Raw genomic sequence first — 19495 nt, 5'->3', positions numbered from 1 at the left:
CAATTTAGAATCTAATATGCTTATCTGTGGAAAAGGAACAAACATAAATAACTGCACATAAAGCAGAACACCATTTATTAAAAAAAAAAAAAAAAAAAAAAAAAAAACTGACATCATATTTTATATATCTGATATCCTTAACATTCCAATGATTACAAAATAAACTTTGTAACTGAAACCAGAAATTAAGGAAATAGACAAACACCATAACTGATAAATTTCAATCATAAACCTGAACATCATCTTCCTCAACAGGACAGCAATTAGTAGTTTCCTATATTATAATATTCATGAAGAGTAGATTCAAATAAAATAAATTTAGTGAACTACCTGCACATACAACTGACATATCTGCTAAAATAGTGAATAATTTCTAGCAGGTTTTATTGCTTTACAATGGACACAAACACACATGAACATGGCCTGTATATCAACAGCTACAGTGAGTATACTGCTCTTTTATAAGCTCTCTAAATAACTGATGTCATGTTAATATAAGGATATGAAAATTGTTCTGTAATGTTAGAAATATTAAATAAATATCATATGAGTAATGGAATCGATCCAATAGCCCCTGCACTGTACCCAGTGTTACATACTACACATCAGTGGTTTAGCAATATAAACAACAATAATAATAAACTGAGCAATTCCAATAGGGTCCTCCCACTGCAGTGCCCGGGCCCTAATAAAATGTCTTGTATTTAAAATAAGCAAAAGAGCAAAGCTGCTACAACACTCAGCAATTTGAAATAACCACAGAAGATAGAGTAGTTTTTAATAACCAATTATTAGACCCTTGACCATAAATATCCCGATAAAGAATGATACATTTTTTATGAAAATTATAACATGCCAAAAAAGACAAAAGTTAAATGCATGAGATTCACTATAAATATTCAAGTATATATCAAGTATGAAGTGAATGTTGTCAGCTTGTAAGTGAAAAAAAAAAAAAAAAAGAGTAACCATTTTATAAAATTATTCAGGTGGAGAGTAACACAAGACAAAATAAAAGCGGGAAATTAGTTTTGAATTAAATTTATTTTCTGTACCTCTAACCTTTTTAATGGAATGTCGACTACAGCTAGAATTAGGCTAGAAAGGGAAACCTGATCACCGCCAGTGCTACTGTCAGAAGAAAAATGTGCCTATTAATGCGTCAAAATTACATAGACCATAATTACCAAGCTTTACTTGATTACATTAACTCTTTAGGCCTAGTGGACAAAACCCACAATTGCACAATTAACTATTCGTGCATATTATTGTGTAATAATTGTTTCATCTACAACGGCTTGTCAAGATAAATGTATAATATGAACCCAAATGTTCTTGTGGATCATTACAGTTACCTGAAAACACAGTAAAGTAAATCTGATCTAATACCAAAAAGTCACAGTGGTGTATTTGTGCACCTAACAGATAGTAAGTTATTCTATTCAAACTGCATGTTTAGAGGCACTTCAGAAAATGTGTGATTTGCTGCTAGATTTTGGGGTTGATCTGAATCACATAGAAAAGTTAAAAAGGTAATTTAATGACAAACCAAGCACTTATGTAACATTGTTGTGGAACCTTCGTTAAAATCTGGGCAAAAATCATTTAAAGTGACAAATAATGTTTTATCCATCCCTTTTTAGTGAATAACTGAACTTTATAACATTTTATCTTTTTCCAAGCATCTTTTAAGGTAATATTATTGCAATATCGTTTTCAAATATGAAACTTGCATCAAGTATTATTATTAACATTGGTTTAATAGCTCCTAAAAAAATCAAGTGAACTGATGTTTATAAAACAAAAAAACTAAACAAAATTGTAATAAAAAAAGTTATGTTCAAAACTTGTAGACTGAAAAAGGCACACAAACATTAATAAAGAAAAAAAAAAAAAAAAGTAAAAGTGATCAATCGCATTAATAGTAGTCAAACGCTCAGCAGAGGCATTAGCAGTGCTTGGTGAGTTATGCAGAATTATATGCATGATAGTGAAAGTTATTGTAAACTGTTTGTGTGTGTGTTCTTCAGTGTCTTTTACTCATGCCAGAGGTCACGACTCACCTCGAGAGCCATCAACCCTCGGTGCCATAAAACCAGACAATCTCCGCCCACTTGCATCCCTACTCGCATGAAAACCATTCACGTGATCCAGGCCTAGGGGAGTGGACTGGGCCGAGGTCTCAACAAATAAGGATTACCCTGGAGACAACCAAGCCTCACAATAAACTATTCCCTGTAATCCTATTTCAGTAGTAAATACAATCCTGACCCAGCATGTGCAGTCCAAAAAATGTTTTTGACAACGTTCAACTACAACTGTATTCATTTTGTATTAAAAGATATGTGCCAGATTATTCTAAAATGTTATGAAGAACCTGTAAAAGTCCAATCCTTTAGAGATACCAAGCTATTTTGGAGAGGATTTTGCTGAAGACAAGGGGTGGGGAGAGGGGTTGTCGGAGGGTGACCTTCCCCACTGGAGTGATGTGTGCGTCTCTGTCTGTCTGTCTACACATGAGGGCGGGAGGTCAAGTTGAGCCTTAGAGGCTGTCTGCTCCTGAACGGCAGGAACCACAGGATCTTCCAGCGAGTGCCAAACACCTCAGCCATCGCTTGCTGCCACGACCGGCACGGTCCACTGGGGGCATAGAATAAATTAAAGTATGCATCTTAAGCTGATGCAAAATAATATCATATTTGAAATATGAATTATGCAGAAAACTGAAGAGCTTTAGGAGAGACCAAGTCTAGTTGTCACAGCATTTCTCAGTGCAAGTTCTTTTCTTTTTTTTAAATCAAAATATATATTGTTTTAGACACACACCCTATACATTTTGACTTTAAAAAAGCTTTTGTGCAAAGTTAGTGCACTAGATTAAAGGTTTATTAAACATAAATTATGATGAATCCTGCAATTAAACAGTCTAACAGAAATTTTCCAGTTAATTTTCAACCATTTGTAAATACAGAACAATAAAAAATAAAAAAAACACGAAAGTACTAAAGAGACCAAACTTTTGAACAGTGCACATACAAAACCAAGATATGAATTTTGACTCCTATTCAAGCTGTGAAAACTAGTCCCAGTCTCCATGTCTACATGTAATGACTGGGGAGAGGACATTACTTTATTATTAAATGGCTGATATGATGCTGTAAGTTTTGATACTTACATGTCTTCCAGTAAGTGTGACATCTTCTCTATAGTAGTTGTGTCCTGTTGTTGAAAACAAAAAGATATTGCTTGGTATCACCAATGAACTATGAACATGTCATTTCTTATAAATTTAGGAGACAATACAGCGACAACTCATGAAATGATTTATGACAGCAAGCCAGTAGATTCAAGGGGGTGAATTGGATCGGTTTTTGATCTTTCCCACGCTGGGAGTGAAAACTGCAATAGTATACACTGAGACAAAAGAGAGACAGTGAAGCCGACAGCAGCAACACTCCCTTGGTGCCCTCCTCACCTTGCCAAGTTGGCACAGGGGCAAAAGGGCATCTGCCTGCGGACAATGGGACCGCGTGCATAGGGATGCTAAAATCCCCCCTGCTTGCCAGGTGAAGAGACGCGGCAAAGAGAAAAAACAAAATCTGAATATGTAAATAAGGTAGGATTAACAGAGGCGAGACTGAAGGGCCTGTTTGTGTGAAAAATGGTGGACGTGTGACTGACAGTGGCTTTCTAGAACAATATGTGCTCTGTGTGTGATACACAAGACAAATACATAAAACGTCTATTCCCAAAGCCATAAGACATTATGTAAGAAGTCAGACTTGAACTGTTGAAGTCGATGACTGAAGTCAGATTCACATTGTGAACCGCTAGAGGACACACTCTTGGCCTGGAGCAGCCAATGTCATGCCAACTGGAACTGGCTGCAGTTCAGGCTGATCTGATCTGGGCTCAGAGAGCATGCGTGAGGAAAAGATCTTTGCAGGGATCAATGGTTAAGTCTGCTTCCTCACTTGCTATGACTGGCACGAGGCTACGCGCTAACCACCCTGTCAGACGCTAAATCTTCTAAGACATCACAACACAGGATAGCAGGGAGAAGGTGTTGCTTGTGTGTTAAGGCACTGCAAGGGACTTTTCCGGCCTTTGTATAAGGAGATGGCTTAAAGGCAGGACAGGACACAAGATTAGACAGCTTAACGTGGACTTTTTGCAACACAAGATTAGCGTTGTCTAAGGAAGTCTTCTGTAGGAATGGTTAGTGTCAAAGGTCATCTAAAAGAATGACTGTGCACAGCTTGTGTAATATCTAATGAGTAAACTATTATGTTTTCAGTTGTTGGAAATACACAAATGAGCACCTGTAGGAAGACTCAATTGTCCAGAGGGTTTAAAATGAGGTTAGAATTGGGTGAAGTGTTCCAAAGCAAGTGTTGTTTCATTTAATGGTTGGACATTTGTACTGAGAAGATGGAAGACCCTCATATTCAAATCACAGAGGATAGGATGTGAAGTGAGACGTGTTCTTCCACACTTCCACAGCATATGGTGGATGGGTGGGGGTCAAGTGAACATGACTGGGAACCAGAGAATAAGATTAAGGGGAGGTGTATGCTTTTTAAAGGGCTGCACTTTTTACTGAATTTAACTAGGTCACTACTAATCCTCTTTGCCCTGGCTATCACATGAAGTCATCAGTTAAAGGATCAGAGTTAAACATGATTATCTCGCTCCCCCCAATCATAGCCATGTTTCAGGCCTAATCAGAGGAAGGATGCAGGACATAACATGAAATAACACGAAACATGAAATACTGTACTTGTTCTTTTAGCCAAACAGGCCGTTGTTGTTGTGATGTCCAGCAGTTTGGTTTTTACATTACATTGAACGAATAGTTCAACCAAAAATGCTGTCATCAATTATTCATCCTCACGCTGCTCCATACCCTTAAGACTTCTAAGTAACACCTTATGGTGAGTATATACTTATTGAATCATTACTTACAAATAACTCATATTATATAAATTGTAGTCTTTACATCGTTAATACATTAATGGCACAGTTCACCCAAAAATTAAAATTTGATGTTTATCTGCTTACTCCCAGGGCATCCAAGATGTAGGCGACTTTGTTTCTTAAGTAGAACACAAAGATTTTTAGCTCAAACCGTTGCAGTCTATCAGTCTTATAATGTAAGTGGATGGGAATCACGGCTAAAACATACAATAAAAAAAAAAACATTCACAAACAAAACCAAATTAAACTCTGCAGCTTGTGACGATACACTGATGTGTAAAGACACAAACGATCGTTCTGTCCAAGAAACTGAACAGTATTTATATAGTGTTTTACCTCTGACACATGCAATGTCCCAACTGTTAGAACTCTCCTGAGCACGCTCTCAAGCAGCCGCGTGAGGAGGCTTCTTCTCCTTCTTGCTTTATGGTGGAACACTGACCTATAAGTGCATTTCCGCCACCTATTTCTCAAATGGACTATTGACACGATCTACAATTTCAATTAGAAGTGTCAACAGTCCACTTGAGAGATAGATGCCGTTGATGCACTTATAAGTCTGAAATCCACCATAAAGCAAAAAGAAAGCAGCCTCCTCACGTGCCTGTTTGAGAATGCGCACAACAGGATGTCCTCAATAGAGTTCTAACAGTTCGGACATTGCATGAATCAAGAGGTAAAAACATTATATAACAGGTTCGTAGCCAGCCTATTGAAGGGGGGGGTTCTTTTTTTCAAAAAGTGGACTTTTTTGCAGTTTTTCTCCATCGTTTGTATTTAATTATGAGGTTCAAATACTGAAATATATTGCGTTTTATTATTATAACCATGGCCATAGCCAGGATTTGAAAATTAGTGAGGTCCAGGGAGTTTCTATAATAACCCCCTTATTATAGAATTGTGATATAATAACCCCTATAAATTCAACTAATGATATTTTTCTAACACTTGAAAAGAGAAAGAAATGTATATGTTTTTGGAGGGATGCTCTTTTTAAATCATGCCCTGTTTATTGCATCAAAGTTTGTTAACATACATATTACCCACCAAACGTGTTTTTTGCATAGTCAAGATTACAAAAGACAGTTCTTAACTAAGTTCCAGTGGCACAGAAGATAAACTGTGTGTCATTGATGTGATCAACACGGGTTCGAATCTGCCTTTTGGCGTTATTTTTTCTCCCTTTTCAAATCACATCAGAAAAGTATTTATTTTCAATGTAAATGAAGTAAATAATCAAAAAGTTAAGGGTAGGTGTAGGGAGGGTTTTATTGTCCCAATAAGGTGACATCCATTAAATTACACTCAATAAGTTATTATTGCATTCTGTTTTATAATGTACTACAATACTGAGGTGCAGATAATTGCCACTATTTGAAGTAGCCTAGTATAAACAGCAGAAAATCCTGCTATTTGAATAGAGTATACATAGAATCTATTGATATTTGCACTTAGTGTAAATAGCATATCACAAAAAAATTCTCCTATTTGCACTTAGTGTAAATAGCCGCTCACTTTTTTGATAACTCCCAGGGCAGGGCGAAGGAATGTTGCCAGATTTTCTATTAAAATAAACAAAAACCTACAAATAAATAAAATGGACTGAAATTATTTCAGATATTTTGGAAATTATAAAGTTATCGCTGACCCTAAACCTCAACTTCCTACTTTATTAACTTTCTAAAGTGTTAAATTAAGTGGAAAAACAAGTAAAAAAAAAACCTTATAATAGCTGGATCTGACAACATAGATGCTGTGTCTCGCGCTCTCGCTCTCAACTCTCTGAAGACTCGTTCACTTCGGAAGCGTCTCGCAGCGATTATTTTCATACCATGGACGCTAAACATTCTGAATTATACATGCAGACATTCATATGAGGAGTTTAGCAGAATATTAGTCAATCAGAGAACAATTTTTTTTCCGAACATGAACAATTTACCGAGGTCCGGACCTCGGTGACCTCATAGCTGGCTACGGCCATGATTATAACAACAACTGTATTTAATAATATAATTAAAAATATAATAAATGTAATATAGAAGGCATATAGATAATTAGCTAATTGGCTTTCTAGCCAACTAACGTGCTACATAGTAATTAAATGGCTTTCCTGAGGTAAATGTTGTGTGACAATTGTTCTCCAGCAGTTTTACTGACCTAATTGGGCATTGAAAAAAACTGATTGATTGATATGAGGAGGAATATTAATTTATTTATCTTTCAACATTGTTCATTCGTGTATAATTACTATTAGCTAGAGATGATCCTACCACTATAGGGATCTGTCACGTCACATTTACAAGCGGCAAAACTTATTACTTGAATTTTGTAATAAAATTGACAGAATCTGAGAGCTTAGATTATTTTTTATAACATAAGTAACCTGCTCTGTCTTGTCTGTCGATCTCCGTGTCCTCTATGCTTTGCGATTTTACTGTGCTTGAGAAAATTGATGTGTGGCATAAGAGCGTGTGGAAAGTGTCTCACGGTGAAAGCGTGAGAGCTGGCAAGCATTGCAAATTAATTAATCATTCCAAATAATTTACCTCAAGCGGTCTGCTTCGAAGTTCTCAGAGGAATAAGACGCGCACAGAAGGAGAAGCATTTCCAGTGGCTCCAGTCTGCCGGTATTGGCCAATGAAAAAAGTTGATATTGCACAGCCAATGTCACTGAATTTCCTACTATGTTTTATTATTATAATTACACTACGCTTATATGGCTATTGTATTGTAGACTATTGAGTGGAAAATATAGAGAAATCCTTTTAATAATAATAATAACACCCCCCCCCCCCCCCCCCCCCCCATCATCATTCAGAGCCGATGCATGAAAAAAAAAAAAACTTAAATTCTGGACCTTTGGCAGTGAGGGGGGGTTCGTTCGAACCACCGGAACCCCCCCTGCCTTCGGGCATGTATAAATACTGTTCAGTTCAGCATGTACATTTTGTTTTTTTATTTATTGTATGTTTTAGCCGTGATTCCCATCCACTTACATCAAAAGACTGAGAGACTGCAACGGTTTCAATTAAAAATCTTAGTTTGTGTTCTACTGAAAAAAAAAAAAGTCACCTACATCTTGGATGCCCTTGGGGTAAGCAGATAAACATCAAACTTTAATTTTTTGGTGAACTATCCCTTTAATAGGCTAATTTAAATAAAACAGTATAGTTTCTCATTCATTGACACTTTAATTTACAAATTATTATTTTTATTGATGATTTACTGTTAACTGAAGCATTTTAATGTGATCTCAGGAGCAATTATATATATTTTATCTAACATATATTTACTTACATTTGCAGACACAAAAACACACTTATGACTGTAAATTTTCATTTTTCATTCATTAAAAAGTGTTTATGTTTAAGGAATATGGTGGTTCATAAAAACATTAAGTCTTTACTTGTAAAGAAACTTAATGTTCCTGTGTAGGTTTCTAACATTTCAGGAATGCAATTAATGTCTAATAAAGGTAAGTTATTGCCATTTATTTAGTATTTTCTGTGACCTAATCTAAAGTGAGAGCAATTTGCTCCTTGTAACTATAGCTCACACTTAAATAAAACACTTTAATATTTTCATATGAGCTAATTAAGCAACAATAATTTGTAAACTATTTTGACAATGAATAAAGAACTCCCTTTTTGCCCATAACATGAACTTATTGATGTATAGACAACCTTTTATAAACTGTGAATTCACTTTAAACTACTAGTTTGTAAATGAAGTGTTTTGTTACTGTATACTTATGTAGTGTTACCAAGTCGGTTACCCCAAAACACCATTGATCAAAGCACATACATAAAACCCATCATAACTGTGAAACACAGAAACTCAACCATACTTGCTTGACAGGTCAAAGCAAATCTCATTGCATGTCAAGCAATCATGTTCAAACTTTTGTTTACCATTTATCATCTGCTTTATGACCTCTGATAAATGTTTAAATGTAAATAAAAACATAATTTAAATAAATATAAGGCCAGAACACCTGGATTTGAAACTGGTAGATATCAAATATTTGGTATCTGAGTAATTACCAAAATGATGCAGTCTCTTCTGGTGAGACTTTTAAAGACGAACATTTTATGAATAAATCAAACCTTCATGTTCTTAAACTGCTTCTACAAAAAAGTAAAATAAAAACACTTAAGACTGTAATTATCTACAAAAAGCATTGAAGGAGCCTGAGTAGAGTTACCACACAAGACCAAGTTAAAAATGAAAAACTCATTTACTCAGTTAAAGAAAAAAAGAAAAAACTTACTGCAAGGATTCCTTTGACTTGTGTGTAGAAAAGGCTGCTCATTCCACCAAACATCATCAGCCCCATGAAACAAGACCCACGTAGAAGAGCCAATTCATGAAGTACCGCAAAGTCTGCCTAAAAAGACATGTTACACATGTGTTATAAATGCTCATGGACAAATTAGACTATTTTCAAGTTAAATCGTTATGCTACGCATGCACAAAGAGGATTTTTGCACTGCAGGCAGTTATGGGAAGCGATATGACATATTTTGGTTTTACTGCTGAAGGCTTTTCTGCGTCTATTACACTAAACACATAGAAACACACACAAATACACAAAATCCACAGTATTTAGCTTCTTGTGGGAACGCTTTTCCAAGAGATAATGTCACTATCTCTCCCATACAGCCGTTTCTGTGCCCATACTGCATCTCGCTTCTCAGCTGCATCTGTTTACTCACACACAATGCTCCACAGAATAAACAAAAACAGGAAATTGCGCGTTATGGGCTTTTATTTGCAGGCGGTCTGCCGTTGCCATGATGGCTCAGCTGTTCAGCTGCATTCAAGTTGGAATGATGCTCCTTTGAATTTAAATGCTCTGACAGAAAACACACAACAACGCTCCTGATTCTCGTGACATGCAACAAAACAAGTCCCATAACTTTACCTGCCATTCGTTTGTAAAATAGCCACTCTGAAATTTATCAGAGATGATCACCTGTACTTAATAAAAATGTATAACTTCATTTGATTTTATCTAAAAAATTCTCTCTCACTACTTCAATGCCACTAGTCCTCAGCCTACAACTCTAAAATATACGATTAAAGATTAAAAACTGTTACTTAGGAAAAACAGTAATACAGATATTCACAGATATTCATAGACTTTACCCTGAAGGTCTTATTTCCATACGTCATCTGCTTTAGTTCATAAAGGTCACACATGTTCCTGTTGTTATATTTATATTTCTCTGTCTTGTGTAACAACTATGCACATTCCAAGCATTTCCAATCAATTTTTATTATCAGTCGGTAAAATATTACATAGCAAATTACGGCTATAAAACATGCAATAAAACAGAAAGCTTGGGGAATTTGCTGTTTGCAGGTGTGTTTTGGATGAAGTGATATGGCATCAGACCAGTATAACTGATCAATGCATGCAAATACAACTTGTATTAAGTTTCTCTCATTCTAAGTAACAGCTTATTCTGTACTTAACAGTAAAGCTGATGCCACCTGCAGGTCCCTAATCGCAGTTAAGTGCTGCAAATCTAATGTTAATCATCTACCTCCATTGAGAAGATTCTACTGAACCACAGAATAATAAAATTGGCTAAATGAAAAAAGGCATCTTACGATATATGTCTGCATAGCAGTATACATCTAATAAAATGTTATACCTTTTTTACTGTATCCCACAATGCAATGCACCTGACTTGACCATACAGATCAAATGTTATGAATGAACTTAAAAAAATAATTTCCATCTTGATTGTCTTTTGGTATTAAGTAAATATGTAAAACGTAACTGAAAAGTACCATGCTATTACTATGCCAGAATACATAAAACATAAAAAAAAAGCTTTTTCATGGGTTTTACCATATCATGGCCCATATGTACTATGTTTGCCTAAAAAAAATGTGTGCACTGAGGTTGAGGCCCACCCACATGTCAAGTGTACTTTAAAACCAAAGATCTATAATAGTCATTATATAGAGAGATAGAGAGATCAGTGTTTAAACTATAAAAACTGTGATTTAAAACTATAAATGTTACAGTGACTTTAAGCACTTGAGCAGTATGAATGGAGGTGTGTAAATGAAAGGCCGTCTTACCCGGTCCACCGAGGACAGGGGCTGGAAGTAGTAGTACTGGCAGAAGTCCAACACCAGGGTGTAGAGACTCAGAACCTGAGTGTAAAAACACAGCTGCAAAAAGAGCCAGTGGTTATCCTCCCCAACACAGTTATTAATCCTGCATAGACAGAGAGAAAAGAAACAGAGACATTTTTCAGGCATTTTAAATAAAGTGTACGGTAATAAGAATTGCAAATGAAAAGCATTACTGTAATACCTAAAATAACATTAAAGTGAAAGAAAAATCTATTATAAAGCCTAGTGAAGACCATGCAACAACCCTGCTCTAAAGCAGCATCCTAAACAACAACAAAACTCAAATGAATTTTTTGAAGCACTTTAAATAGTTAGGAACACAAGTAGTGCTCCGCTCAGGAAACTTGACTTAATGTAACAACCGATTTTTTTATGTTATAGGTTAATGTAGCAAATGAAAATTGTTTAAATGACCAAAGATATTTTGAGACAAAGGTTCATGCTTTTTAATGATTTTCCGTTTTGTTCAAGGTAATTAAAGTAAACGTTTTTTTAACAAAAGAATATGTAAAAGTATGGTACTCTGAGTGAAATTAGCCCCTATGGTTGGCCCACCTATATATATTTATTAGTGCGGTCAAATTATTAATAGTATCAAAATTAAGTTTTTGTTTTCCTAATATATTTATATGTACTGAGTATATTTGTTATTATATAGAAATACACACATATGCATAATGCATGTGTATATTTCAAAAACATGTTATTTAAAAAAAAAAATTCATATTTATATTATAAATTAAATGAATATATAGACAGTAAATACATGTAAATATTTTCAAAATGTATACTGTGTGTATTTACATATACATAATAAATATACACAAACACACATATATTATGCAAATTAAAACTTATTTTGGATGCAGTTAATTAAATTTATTGATTAACGTTTTACAACACTAATTTGAGATATATATATATACACACGTTTGTTTGTTTTTTAACTGATGGAGCAACATTTTGTGTAAATTTTGGTAAATCATATAAAAGAAGAAATGGGGGTTGTATTTTCTAAATATGCCATTTGCCCCATGCTGGTTAATCTTTCACCTCGATTAACACATTAATTATCGTCCCTTTAGCCTCTACATTAGGGGTACGGTTCATCCTGAATATCATACTTTTACATGATATTTAGTTATTAAAAGGTTTGATTTAAATACCTTGACAAAAGCAATCATACTGTTATTATTAGTATTTATTTTTGTCTCTGTATGATATTCAACAGCAACAGTTTGGTTACCCATATTCTTCTTTTGTATTAAGCAGAAATTCCTATACGTTTAAAACAACTTGAGGGTGAGTAAAAGAACAGAATTGCCATTTTTGGGTGAACTATCCCTTTAAGACAGATCACGCCACAGGAAGAAGCACCAGAATAAAGAACACAAGAGAAGAGAAAAAGGGCAGAGAGGGCCAAAAGAGAGAGCAGGATGAACTGTTAGTAAAACGAATACAGAAAATGATCCGGCCACGTTTTTTTCCTCCTTTACCCTCTGCTATTACAGGCGATGACAGGGAGTCACGATTTGCTGAGTCCGGACAGACAGCGGCCTTCTTCAGCTGTACTGTAGGGCTGGACTTAACACAGGCTTCTCTGGTCACTTGATATCGCCTCTCCCTCTGTTTTACCTCTCTACAGAGACTTCATTAAACTTCCTCTATACAAAACCCACCAGGAATGTAAAGCTGTCTGGGGTACAGGGTCTTTTAAGGTTATACTGTGAACTTGGGTCAACAGGCCAGATTTCAGTTTGGATCCTAAACCACTGTAAAAATCTTAACATGTCTCACACGGAGATAACAAGCATCAGAGCACCAGTAATAAAATGTACTGGTTTTTTTTTTTGGTCACTGTTAATAAATAAGTTATTTGTGTTTTTACATACACAAAATATATATACAGAACTTTTTTTTAAAGACTGCTGTGCTTCAAACAAAAGCTTGCAGTAGTGTATTGACTATTATTTCTTGTTAAAGTTTTACCAGGGACAGTGATGGTCCATGCGGCGGACACAGTGGCCACAGCGGCTGCAGTGGTGTGACCTCTTTGGCCTCATCATGTTGCATTTATTGCACAGTTCCCAGTTTTCTCTCTCTGAAATGATAAGAAAATTAAAGTAGAATAAATCTCAACTCTCAAGGATGCTACAAAAAAAGCTACAAAAATGTAACAAAAAAAGGTATTTGCTGCCATCTAGTGGTAATCATAAAAAAAAATTATGTTCAGAAACCATTTTAGTCTCATTCAAGTTCAGGACAAATGACTGTATAAAATTGCTCATCCATGTGAAAAATGACATGCCTTAAAGTTGAAAACTGCTAAAATAATTAAATATTACTAGTTTTAAGCAGGTTTCCCAAACACAGTTTTTCTACTATTGATAAAATAGCGAGTCCCGGGCTGATGGGAAGCTTAATTATACAAAGTAGTTGCACTTTTCAGGAAAAGCAATGACCTATGAAAAGTTACTTACAGCTGTCTCTACAAACATCTGCCAATGTGTGCTACATAGTGTTCACAAATTACTATCACCAGACAATGTTACTCTCAGCAAGACTATTATGCACCTGCGCACCAAAACTTATAAGCCTATATTCTGTAACATAAATTTATATTGCATTAATCAGAAATGTTGTCATAAGCTGGAACATTAATAAATAAAATACATTTAAATTAAATTTAAATTTATGCATTTAGCAGAAGCTATGATCCAAAGCAACTTACAGTGCATTCAAGCTATCAATTTTTACCTATCATATGTTCCCGGGGAATCGAACCCCCAACCTTGTGCTTGATGGCACAATGCTTTACCAACAGATAAATGTTGTATATCCCTACTTTAGATTTTTTTTTTTCCTAAAGGGATTTAAGTCTGTTAAATTCACAAATGTACCAGACTACACCGTCCATTGGATCACTTGTACATTACTATAACATTCTGTCTAACATACTAAGCGAAGGTATTAAGACTCAAGGGTATACTGCCCTCATCTGGTTAGCTAGTGGAACTTCATTAAGTATGGTAAAAAATTTGGTCTATGACTTCACACACATTTTAGCCAAGCCACTTATTAATAAATCATTTAACATGTGCTAACAAAATTATTTACTACATTATAGTAGTGTGAGAAGTATAGAAGGGTCCTATAAGGGGGATGAGAATAGTTCAGACACAGACTGTGGATTAATAACATACAAGAATTGTTACACTTCTTGGAAAGAAATGAAACAAAACTGAAAATATGTTTGAGCATTAGGTTTCATACCTGCGAGAGGAATTTTGGGGTCCTGAGCAAGTTTTCCGGGGTTGGCGGTGGAAGCCCTGAATAATGCTGAGACGCACAGAAGTGATGCTAGATAGTAAACTTGAGAAAGAGAAGGAGAGAAATTATTACATTTATCACAAAAGTCACTATAACCAAAAAAATTTACTATTTCAAACAGACGAAGGACACCTAATTCTGAAGTGATCTAATCTTAGTTTTTGTAAGATTTTAGATAGTTACAATGGATTTATATTTCAAATAAGTGTTTTCTATTCAAAGAATGCGTAAAAATGTTTTATGGTTTCCACTTAAATTAAGCAGAACTGCTTTCCAAAAAAAAAAGAAAAAAAAAAACCTTTTCATTTGCCTGCTTTCTTGCTCACTCATAAATCACTGAGGTGGCACATTTAATAGTATTTATAGCAAACTGATGTCGAGGGTGAGGTAATCCAAACAAAGTAAAGTAAACAGAGTAATCATACAAAACAAATGAATATATACCAAGTGGAAAAAGTAAAGGCATTTCGGCTCTGACAGCTCTTGGCTGAATCACCAAAAATCACCTTGGAAACAGAGCTTCTCTCTCGCATTCACTCATTTAGAGATATTGTGTATATATATCAATTGTCCTTCTTTCTTAAATCCATATTTTTTATTAAATCATGCTTAGCCTTGTCTGTTTAGCATTTATTTACTAACTTGCCAACTTTGCCATTTACAAAGGAACAAAGCCTAAAGGGGTAGACATACTACATTTTTCACACCACTGACTTCCCTTGAATGTGGGAAACAGGAAACGCAAGCTCATGCATTCCAAAGTTCAAGTTTGGTAAACTCTGACCTGCAAATTTATCACATGAAGACGGGTGACCAATAGAAGTTTGGTGTCTCACAGCCTGGTCTCTTAACTGAATTAAAACAATGCAAACTTTAAATCGGCAGTATTGCAGTAAAGTTTTTACATTTCGTGTGTATTTTAATTAGTCCTGTCAAACGATTTATCGCAATTAAGCGCATCCCAAATAAAAGTGTTTACATCAGTGGTTCCCAAACTGGGGTGCACAGACCGACCAGCAGTGGTGTGCGAAAGAATGCTTTTGATGATCTGTCTGCATTTTTTTGAGGGATCAGGTGAAAGAGAACTTCAGTTGCCTGACCGGATAACTAATCTAATCTAATTAAAACACTGAATTAGGGAAGCACCAAATTTTCAGCGAGAATGATTCTGATTTTATTACACTGTGTGTAATGGCAATTCATAATGGATAATCAATTGTAACAAGGTCATGGCAGGTGAGACTCATGTGAGAATGAACACAACTGCACACAGAAGAAACATACTGCAGTAGAAAAAAAATCAGTACGATTGTAAGTTCAGAATTGATTTTAAACAAAAAAAACGAATAGTACTTCAAACGAGTAGTTAATATTAAGTGACTTAGGGGCATATATTTTAGTACAGTAATGTCAATGTGACTGTTTTAGCTTAATTCGTTTAACGAAAATAGTTCCATACAAACTTAACAGCAGAATTGTCACGCCTCTCTGAGCAACACACAGCGGTGTTTCGTTATGGAATAAATAATTTGAGTCAATGATTCGGTGGTCCATTCATAAAGGCAGGCGCTTGCTTCATTTCTAGAATGAATCAGCCATCTGAAGGAATCGCTTGAATGCCTTAATGACTCACTCTTTAAGAAATACACTTTCTGCCACCTGCTGGCGGGTTACTTTCAAAATTAAAAGTTAATTGGTTTAATAATACTGATTTCATTTGATTGGTAACAACCCTACAACCACTTGTTTACAAAATATATGTACGTGTAATGTATATATTTATTATGTATATGTAAAGTGGTAGTGATAGAGCATTGCATTAGCAGCGCAAGGTTGTGGGTTTGATTCCCAGGGAACACATGTTAGGTAAAAACTGTTAGCCTGAATGCACTGTACTTTGGACAAAAGCATCTGCTAAATGCACAAATTTAATTTAAATTTAAATTTAAATTTAAATTTACAATTACATTTAATTTAATTTAAACTAATTTAATTTAATTTATATATAATATAAATTATATAAATATATACATGTAAATGCATGTAAATAATTGTAAAATATATACTGTATGAGTGTGTATTTATATATACACAGTACAAACACATTATATAAACAAAAGCTTTTATTCTAGATGCAATTGATCGCTTGACAGCACTAATTTTAAGTTAAATTATTTTCTTTTCTTTTTTTTAAAGGCTCTGCATACAACCGTTGCAGTGTCCATAAAAGTTTTGCATGCTCAAAGTCTAGTGTAACCCCAGCCTAAATGTTTAACACTATTCTCTTGTTATTTTCTTTATAAATGTAAATTAAGTTTCTCTTATGCTCACACAGTGTCAGGTTTGTAATTAGTTCTGAACTGTTGATGTGTCGGGATAAAAAAAACCTGTCCTGCTACTCTGCTTACTCTCACAGTGAACAAGACCTCGTTATCTCAATGCTGTGCTCTAATCTAAGAAGAATTCACGTTTTAACCGACTCATTTAAAGCTTGTCCCCCATGATCTGCACAAACCAGATTTTAGAACAATAAGATTTCAGATAACAGGGGCTGGTTTCAATAGGACATGGTCATAGAACTTACAGGCCACAACTGCAGCAGGTATGTGTCCCTCTGCATAATGTGGCAATAGGACCAGTTTGGGTATCAGGAAGCTGTTATAGAGCCAGACAAACAGCACCATGCTAATGCAGAACCAGCCCATGGGGTCCACCACAAAATGCAGTCTTAGCTTCATCCTTCCAGATAGTTTATGTGCAAGGATAACCAAAGCAGCTCCTGATAACAAACAGAATGCAGAGTTTGGATCAATGGTAGCCAGAAGTACCCTTTAATATGGAACATATTGATTTATTCAAGGCCAAAAAAGGACATGAAAAATTAACCAGTGTATACAATAATGTCTTCACAAGTACATCCATTAAATGAAGCAAGTCAACAGTGTGGTTCAGAAGTCTAAGACCTTACTGAGTTCATGCAGTTCAGGAGATATCAAACAATAAGACATTCTGAAATGCACAATATTTTAATTAATAAATAAATGAATTTTTATCCTAATAATAGTTTTAAGAATAAAAGTATTGGAAGTACTTTCACAAATGATCTTAGACTTTTACATTTTATTGTATATGAATATCATGTCAAAAATATCCAATCAATATGCTCATTACAACACAGATTGCGGGATTTAAAAAAAAATGATAATATAAAAAAATACTGAAAATTATAAAGTGGGACACTTTCTGATATTTTGTCAGTGGTATAGTTTTAATATATTGTCCACATTTTTAAATCAATGTAGAATTAACTTACTGTGCTGATTTTTAGAAATGGATAGATGTTATGCATAATGTTAGATGATGCTTAAGGGTCTCAGTATTATAAAATCTTGCATCAGAAGGAAGTGTATGGATGAAGCTTTACATGAACCAGTAGTACCTTTTTAATGATGTCAGTCCACAGAAAGCAGCAGCATCACAGTGGCCCTAGGCATGACAGCCTAAAACACACAAAACAAAACTATTTTTATCAGTAGGCCTATGTGTGTCAGATATGTTGTCTGTAGTTTTGCACACACACAAAAGAAAACAAATCCGGTCAACTCACAAAAAGAGTGATCTTGAAATAGTTAGATCAAGAATGAGTTATCTGCAGTTTTTCAGTTAAAGTGACGAATGAGGTCATAAGAGAGACACCTACAGGACTACACTGGCTTTGTTGCACACGCCCATGTATTTAAACTGATCTTGCGAAATATTTGAGCAATGCTAAAAGGCACAAAAGGAATAAATGAATATATAAAAAATAAATGATTACATAGTTGTGATTTCTCCTCTAAACGGCACTTCCCTGCAGCAGAAATGGACTGACAGTTCTCCTTATGTTGTGAGAACAGACAGTTTAAAAACAAATCAATTCAATTCACAAAACACAGTCACAAAGTCACATCTAATAAAATAACTAATGTAAACATGTTCTAATTTTAGGGCATCTCTGCCCTCTTCATGCCTAATGTTACTCATCCTATAAATATGTCCTGGCGGTGGCTCATGATGAGTGAAGCCCACGAGGATGATACACAGCCGAATAAAGACCTGGTAAACAAAGCCAAACCTGCGAAAAAAGAATATGAATACATCAGATTAACGAAGGATACTAATACTCACTGATTTTTTCACACGGTGTTTTCTCAGTTGGGTGTCGCGGGTTTAGCGTCTGATTCTACGATTGAAAGATATCAGCTCTTCCTGACTGTGATTGTACGGAAGCCGCGAAGTGCGGAACTCTTTTTGTGGGCAGTGCCACCGAACTGTCAAAATGGCTCACGAGCGCGGTCAAAAAGCGCTTGTAGAAATTATAGGGGTATCAATAGTTTCCAAAATATACCTATTATATCTACATGAGCATCTGGTATACTGATACTGCTTTGTGTGTGTGTGTGTGTGTGCGTGTGTGTGCGTGTGTTATGAAGCTTATTCAATTCGATTTAATTATTTTTGCTAATAAATATTCATTTTTATTTTATTTTATGAAATATACCACTAATTAACCAATATTTCGCCCCAAAGTAGCAGTCTATTAGGAGTTTTAAACTGCAGACGTAGACTATAAGGTTGCATAAATTGCAAATCACAAATGTTCTGATTGAAGGAAAATTATTTTCTTTAGTTGACCGAAAATAAAGCAGGTTCAAGAGTTTTTATATTTGGAACTAGGCTACATGTAAATGGCCTAATTGGAGCATTGAGTCACATTTTACACTAAATTTTATTTACTGATTTTAAACTGATATTGCTTTTTATTCTTCTTTTTTTCATCTCAAACCTGTTGAGTTTATAAATTATATAATTTATTTGACTAAATATGCAATCCTGTCTTCCAATCTTTCGTAATTATATATTAACAATTGTGCTAAATTCATACGCAATTTTATTTTATACAACTTTGGAGCAGTGTGCAGTTGAATGTTGCCAGTTGCTTCAGAGATGTTGAAGAAAGAAATCTGCTTCTCACTCTTCCTTCCAAAACTGTCCA

General features: G+C 35.0%; 1 protein-coding gene across 1 annotated transcript; it reads right to left on the bottom strand.

Moving 5' to 3' along the window:
* Positions 1–91: 91 nt before the first annotated feature.
* On the bottom strand, positions 92–18752 carry zdhhc21 (zDHHC palmitoyltransferase 21). Its single transcript, XM_026250967.1, has 9 exons — positions 18628–18752; positions 17900–17960; positions 17045–17239; positions 14404–14502; positions 13120–13231; positions 11074–11212; positions 9248–9364; positions 3176–3219; positions 92–2640 (listed from the first exon to the last, which is right to left on the bottom strand). The coding sequence occupies exons 3-9, from the start codon at positions 17196–17198 to the stop codon at positions 2511–2513; spliced, it is 795 nt and encodes a 264-aa protein (XP_026106752.1). The 5' UTR covers positions 17199–17239; positions 17900–17960; positions 18628–18752; the 3' UTR covers positions 92–2510.
* Between the last annotated feature and the right edge of the window lie 743 nt (positions 18753–19495).

This window comes from Carassius auratus, unplaced genomic scaffold (assembly GCF_003368295.1).
Source record: "Carassius auratus strain Wakin unplaced genomic scaffold, ASM336829v1 scaf_tig00026160, whole genome shotgun sequence".
NCBI classification, from domain to species: domain Eukaryota; kingdom Metazoa; phylum Chordata; class Actinopteri; order Cypriniformes; family Cyprinidae; genus Carassius; species Carassius auratus.
The sequence above is the reverse complement of the archived record's forward strand: the minus strand, read 5'-3'. Positions and strand labels throughout refer to the sequence as shown.